This window comes from Coturnix japonica, chromosome 5 (assembly GCF_001577835.2).
Source record: "Coturnix japonica isolate 7356 chromosome 5, Coturnix japonica 2.1, whole genome shotgun sequence".
Taxonomy (NCBI): Eukaryota; Metazoa; Chordata; class Aves; order Galliformes; family Phasianidae; genus Coturnix; species Coturnix japonica.
The window spans coordinates 49,942,753-49,949,547 of NC_029520.1; the positions used below are offsets into that span (position 1 = coordinate 49,942,753).

Consider the following 6,795-nt stretch of genomic DNA (forward strand, 5'->3'; position numbering starts at 1 on the left):
TACAATTCTGTGATTCTGTGAAAAACTTCTGTGTGAAAAAGATGGCAAAACGCTGCTATGGAAAATGTGTGGAGAGCATCTGATCCCAGTTTCAACAGGATTCTGCCAAGCTGCTGGAGTAGGCGAGGGGGACTCTGGTCAGTTTGCACGTCATGGAAGAAATGGCTGCATTCTGCAGTCCAGCTACAAGCAGAAGGAAGCCTGGGCTTCTGCAGCACTCAGACACGTACAGCTCATCTGATGGATGATTACTGAAAGCTTTCAAGTATCTTCACCCATAATACTCAGGGTCTCAAAAACACCCAGAGCTGCCAAAGTGAGGAAAAGTGCCACTACTGTGTGTGGGAGGAGGTGGGAGAGCAGTGGTCACCTTTTCTACAGCACGCTACCCAATTCTGTGGCAGCCGAGCAGTCAGCACCCTATTCCTGCTTTTTTTGAAAAAGAGTTACGGGCAGAGGGTTTTGATGTGCAGAATCAAACTCTATAACCCATGTAAAGTTATAAAAAAAGTATGTTTACTACAATTATTATCAAAACAGAATAGCCTTACAACATGCTTCCTAGTCTATAATGCTACATCCATACTATTGATAACATTTAAAAACAATTTGAGTTTGAACAGTGAGAATTAATCACAGAATTCAACAACTGCATTTCTAAAATACACTACTGAAATGTGGTATTTCTACAAGTCACAAAATACTTCATGCTCTGCTTCTTCAGAACAGTTTCTTCAAGCAAGCCTTCCATTGCCCGTTTTTGTAGAGGAAGATGTTTCCAGGGCAAACAGGCTCACTCCGAGATGCCGGATGCTCTCTGCCCTGATGGTCTGAAGAGTCTCTGCTTCAAGAGTCCACGCAGCACCCTCTCCGTCGGCATGGGGTATGGCTGCCCCAGTGTGGAGAAAACATTTGAGAGCAATTCCCACTGCCTGCTGAGCGACGTCTTCTCCACGTCCAGCATGCTCATCTGTGAGACAAGTGGGCGTCTCTCATTTCCTATAGAGCAGCAGGCTTGTGAGCCGATCTTGAAGCTCGTCCACATCCTGCAGTGCCTGCTCATGTCTCTCTGGATCCTGCACCAGGCGCTGGAAGAGGTTGAGCGGTTGGGACACTCGGAATTCCTCCGGCAAGATAATCTCCGCAGGCACGTCCTCATTTCCTACGAAGAAATGGTTCAGACGTACCTCCTCCACACATCAGCGCAGGTAGCACAAGATGTCATCCACCCGCTCCAGGAAATAGATCCCATGCCAGCTTTTCAAAGGGATGGCAGTCAGGAGGTGCATGACCACCATCTTCATTTCATAGGGAGAGAAGGCGTGGCCCTCCTGGATATAGGCAGCCACTTGCATATATCTTATGTAGAAATTGTCCTCCTGTGCATTGGCGGCTACGTGCTGGAAGAACTTCTTTTCTGCCACAGCACAGCTCTGTGGCCATGTTGTGCTGGGCGTAAAGCCGGCGTCTGTGTTCTGGCTGGTCAGGTAGATGTCTGTATCATCTTGTTGTACACCAAAAATTGTCTGAACCGTGAGGGTTCTTTTGTTGGAACTTCTCACAGAAAGCTTGCAGGAGCACCTGGACAGCACCACATTTATGCTGGTTGTTGCTGAGTCAGGCAAGCATTTCCAGGCATCTTCGATCAGTGTGTAGAAGCAGCAGGCAGTGTTCTCCAAGAGCACAAGCAGGTGGTAGAAGGGTTCATTCTCAGAGGGACACCAGACTTCATAGGCACTACCCACCCCAATGGGGTGCTCTGGCACTGGATAGAAAGTATCTGACATGAGATACTGGCAGAAATTGATGAGGTGACCAAACAGGAGCAGTATCTGCTCACAGTTATCTCGATGAATTTGGTTTGGCCAGAGCTCATCAGCAAGGAGAATATTACTCCCCTCCTCGTCCGCTTCCTCCTGCTGCACTTCCAGCTCCTGCTTGTCCTCCTGCTGTTCCTGCTCATTTCTGGACCTCTCATCATCACCTCTGTCTTCAACTCTCTGGAAAATTTTATGGATCTTCCACATGAACCAGAGCAGAAGGAAGAGAATGCAAAGCACACTGCAAACCTTCCACTATAGCAACACAGAGAAGAACGAGGCTTGAATATCCACCCTGCTCTTTTTCAAGTTCTGATGATCCAGAAGCAGATGCATTGGTTCCACCAAAAGAAGGGCACTTATACTGCTGTTTTTGTTTGTTTGTTTTTTAATGTTTATTAAATTTTATTAGAACGTATACATCGATGGAATAATTATTTTTTTCCTGATCTACATTAACTGTATTTTCAGTGTGGCCGAAGACAGTTCCTCTTCACTCCATGTGGCCCCGGCATCTAAAAGGCTGGACTAACATGGCATACGCAGAAATGCCGGTGGCTACATGGATACGGGTGGTGCTGTCTCTGTCTCCTGGCTGCTCGGATAGATGTCCTCGTGTTCTTGCAATACTCCAAACGCTGTCTTAAGTAAGCAGCTTCTTTTGAAATCCATCAGACGTAGCCTGCTGTAGCTGCTCGTCTGTGGAACAAGTGGGCGTCTCTTATTTCCCATAGATCAGCAGGCTTGCGAGCCGATCTTGCAGCTCCTCCACCTCCTGCAGCGCCTGCTCCTGTCTGCCCGGATCCTGCACCAGGTGCTGGAAGAGGTTGAGCGGTTGGGACGCTCGGAATTCCTGCGGCAAGATAATCTCTGCAGGCACGTCCTCATTTCCTATGAAGAAATGATTCAGGCGTTTCTCCTCCACGCAGCAGCGCAGGTAGCGCACGATGTCATCCACCCGCAGCAGGAAATACCTCCCTTTCCAGCTCTCCAAAGGGATGGCAGTCAGGAGGTGCATGAGCACGGTCTTCAGTTCGTAGGGAGAAAAGTGGAGGCCCGCCCGGATATAGGCAGCCACTTGCATGTGTCTGACATAGAAATTGCTCTCCTCGGCATGGGAGGCTACGTGCTGGAAAAACTTCGCCTCTGCCACCGCACAGGTCTGTGGCCAGGTCGTGCTGGGAACACTACCAACCTGTATCTCCTGGCTGTTCAGATAGATGTCGGTATTGTCCTGCTGGACTCCAAACAGAATGTTGACCAGGTAGACTGTTTGGTCAAAATCTGTCAGACGAAGCCTGCAGGAGCGCCTGCGTGCCTGTGCATTAAGTCTGTACGGTTTTGGAAAACGCAAACGTTTCCAGGCATCTTCGATCAGTGCCTGGAACCAGCGGGCTGTCTTCTCCGTATCTAGGTAGGAGCCAGTGCAGAGTTCGTGTAGGAGGCTGGGCCGCTGATTTCCCAGCTTTCTCCAGGCGGTGTGGAGGAAGCACTTCATACGCATCTGCTGCTCCCTCCCGCACGTGCATTCCAGATCTACACGGATACGGGAGTTCCTTGATGGCAGCACCCCTGGGGTGCCCAGATCCAGGTGGAAAACGTGCCCACGGGGAGCCATCAGTGGCACAAGCAGGCAGTAGACGGGTTCGTTCTCAGGGGGGGACCAGTCTTCGTAGGCACTGCCCACCCCGATGGCACGCTCTGGCACTGGATAGAATGTATCTGCCAAGGTGTATTGGAAAAAATCGATGACGCCACTTAACAGGAAGTGCACAAGTCTGCAGTTACTTTGATGGCTTTCAACTGGCCAGAGCAAATCAGCAAAGAAAAGATCCTCCTTTTCCACTTCCTTTTGCTTCTCCTCCTGCTCCTGCTGCTTCTCCTGCTGCTTCTCCTCACTGATGGAGCTCTCCTCATCACTGATGTCTTCAGTTCTCTGGAACTTTTTATAGATCTTCCACATGAACCAGAGTAAAAGGAAGAGAATACAGAGAACACTGCAAACCTTCCAGTAAGGCAACACAGAGAAGAGCAAGGCTTGAATATCCACCCTGCTCTTCTCCAGGTTCCTCTCTTCTAATTGCAGAAGCTTTTCTTTCTGCTCTCGCAGAAACACCTCACGCATGCGTTCAAGAAGGCTGTAAACCTTCCAGTAAGGCAACACAGAGGAGAGGAAGGCTCGAATGCCCATCCAGCTCTGCCCCACGTTCTCTACGTGCTGCCACTGCAGTGTCATCTGCTCTTGCAGAAACACCGCACGCTCACGCATGCGTTCAAGCGTTTCCGCATCCAACTCATCACCAAGGAAGACCACTCTCTGCGCCAACAAGGTGAAGAAAAACGCCAAAGCCATGATCTGGAAGAGATGAGAGAGGGGAGGTCAGTGGGGCTGGGTGGGAGCTCGCGCACGGCTGGGGGAGCGGGGCCAGGGGCCGCAGCCCCTGGGGTCAGCTAGGAGCGGGGCCGAGGGAGCTGGGAGGCAGCGGGGGCTGAGGCCAGAGCTGCTGCTGACTGCCCAGAGAGCCGCTCACAGGCTGCCCTGAGCGCTCGCTGCCGGCACTGCAGGCTCCCAAACCCCTCGCGGGCCGCTGTTCGCACCCGGCCCAGCACAGCCTTCCCCCTGCTGCTGCACTCACCGCTGGCCCAGGCCAAAGTGGAGCAGCGCTGCCTGCTGCTGGCCTCGATGCCAGCCCTGCATTGTGATGCACTGTGCCGTCACAGACGCCCCATCCCCACCCTTCGGCCCCACCCGTCAGCCCCCCCCAGCTGCCCTGGGTCTCCATGGCCGCGACATCGGCCCTGTTCCGAGGCACGTGGCCGGACTGAGCTCCTGGGAACTAGCGAGTCTCTTGTGTACCATCTCTGCCAAACCCCGTGGGATCTCACTAGGAACCGCAGCCGCTGCTGTTGATCCAGAAGCTGATGCATTGGTTCCACCTAAAGAAGGGCACTTATACTGCTGTTTTTGTTTGTTTGTTTTTTAATGTTTATTAAATTTTATTAGAACATATACATCGATGGAATCATTTTTTTTTTTTTTCTGATCTACATTAACTGTATTTTCAGTGTGGGCCGAAGACAGTTCCTCTTCACTCCATGTGGCCCCGGCATCTAAAAGGCTGGACTAACATGCATACGCAGAAATGCCGGTGGCTACATGGATACGGGTGGTGCTGTCTCTGTCTCCTGGCTGCTCGATAGATGTCCTCGTGTTCTTGCAATACTCCAAACGCTGTCTTAAGTAAAGCAGCTTCTTTTGAAATCCATCAGACGTAGCCTGCTGTAGCTGCTCGTCTGTGACAAGTGGGCGTCTCTTATTTCCCATAGATCAGCAGGCTTGTGAGCCGATCTTGCAGCTCCTCCACATCCTGCAGCGTCTGTTCATGTCTGCCCGGATCCTGCACCAGGTGCTGGAAGAGGTTGAGCGGTTGGGACGCTCGGAATTCCTGCGGCAAGATAATCTCTGCAGGCACGTCCTCATTTNTTTCTCCTCCACGCAGCAGCGCAGGTAGCGCACGATGTCATCCACCCGCAGCAGGAAATACCTCCCTTTCCAGCTCTCCAAAGGGATGGCAGTCAGGAGGTGCATGAGCACGGTCTTCAGTTCGTAGGGAGAAAAGTGGAGGCCCGCCCGGATATAGGCAGCCACTTGCATGTGTCTGACATAGAAATTGCTCTCCTCGGCATGGGAGGCTACGTGCTGGAAAAACTTCGCCTCTGCCACCGCACAGGTCTGTGGCCAGGTCGTGCTGGGAACACTACCAACCTGTATCTCCTGGCTGTTCAGATAGATGTCGGTATTGTCCTGCTGGACTCCAAACAGAATGTTGACCAGGTAGACTGTTTGGTCAAAATCTGTCAGACGAAGCCTGCAGGAGCGCCTGCGTGCCTGTGCATTAAGTCTGTACGGTTTTGGAAAACGCAAACGTTTCCAGGCATCTTCGATCAGTGCCTGGAACCAGCGGGCTGTCTTCTCCGTATCTAGGTAGGAGCCAGTGCAGAGTTCGTGTAGGAGGCTGGGCCGCTGATTTCCCAGCTTTCTCCAGGCGGTGTGGAGGAAGCACTTCATACGCATCTGCTGCTCCCTCCCGCACGTGCATTCCAGATCTACACGGATACGGGAGTTCCTTGATGGCAGCACCCCTGGGGTGCCCAGATCCAGGTGGAAAACGTGCCCACGGGGAGCCATCAGTGGCACAAGCAGGCAGTAGACGGGTTCGTTCTCAGGGGGGGACCAGTCTTCGTAGGCACTGCCCACCCCGATGGCACGCTCTGGCACTGGATAGAATGTATCTGCCAAGGTGTATTGGAAAAAATCGATGACGCCACTTAACAGGAAGTGCACAAGTCTGCAGTTACTTTGATGGCTTTCAACTGGCCAGAGCAAATCAGCAAAGAAAAGATCCTCCTTTTCCACTTCCTTTTGCTTCTCCTCCTGCTCCTGCTGCTTCTCCTCACTGATGGAGCTCTCCTCATCACTGATGTCTTCAGTTCTCTGGAACTTTTTATAGATCTTCCACATGAACCAGAGTAAAAGGAAGAGAATGCAAAGAACACTGCAAACCTTCCAGTAAGGCAACACAGAGAAGAGCAAGGCTTGAATATCCACCCTGCTCTTCTCCAGGTTCCTCTCTTCTAATTGCAGAAGCTTTTCTTTCTGCTCTCGCAGAAACACCTCACGCATGCGTTCAAGAAGGCTGTAAACCTTCCAGTAAGGCAACACAGAGGAGAGGAAGGCTCGAATGCCCATCCAGCTCTGCCCCACGTTCTCTACGTGCTGCCACTGCAGTGTCATCTGCTCTTGCAGAAACACCGCACGCTCACGCATGCGTTCAAGCGTTTCCGCATCCAACTCATCACCAACGAAAGACACTCTCTGCGCCAACAAGGCGAAGAAAAACGCCAAAGCCATGATCTGGAAGAGATGAGAGAGGGGAGGTCAGTGGGGCTGGGTGGGAGCTCGCGCACGGCTGGG

The 6,795-nt window shown here is 51.9% G+C and overlaps 3 protein-coding genes across 3 annotated transcripts; all 3 read right to left on the bottom strand.

Moving 5' to 3' along the window:
• Positions 1 to 612: 612 nt before the first annotated feature.
• On the bottom strand, positions 613 to 2,108 carry LOC107315382 (inositol 1,4,5-trisphosphate receptor-interacting protein-like 1). The gene is given in 1 exon segment (XM_015865710.2): positions 613 to 2,108. A coding segment is annotated over 1 exon segment (1,035 nt). The 5' UTR covers positions 2,028 to 2,108; the 3' UTR covers positions 613 to 992.
• Positions 2,109 to 2,235: 127 nt separating this feature from the next.
• Positions 2,236 to 4,631, bottom strand: LOC107315380 (inositol 1,4,5-trisphosphate receptor-interacting protein-like 1). Its single transcript, XM_032445152.1, has 2 exons — positions 4,457 to 4,631; positions 2,236 to 4,176 (listed from the first exon to the last, which is right to left on the bottom strand). The coding sequence occupies exons 1-2, from the start codon at positions 4,601 to 4,603 to the stop codon at positions 2,542 to 2,544; spliced, it is 1,782 nt and encodes a 593-aa protein (XP_032301043.1). The 5' UTR covers positions 4,604 to 4,631; the 3' UTR covers positions 2,236 to 2,541.
• A 497-nt stretch (positions 4,632 to 5,128) lies between these two features.
• On the bottom strand, positions 5,129 to 6,789 carry LOC107315388 (inositol 1,4,5-trisphosphate receptor-interacting protein-like 1). Its single transcript, XM_015865714.2, is given in 2 exon segments — positions 5,129 to 5,304; positions 5,307 to 6,789. Coding segments are annotated over 2 exon segments (1,596 nt in total). The 5' UTR covers positions 6,733 to 6,789; the 3' UTR covers positions 5,129 to 5,134.
• Between the last annotated feature and the right edge of the window lie 6 nt (positions 6,790 to 6,795).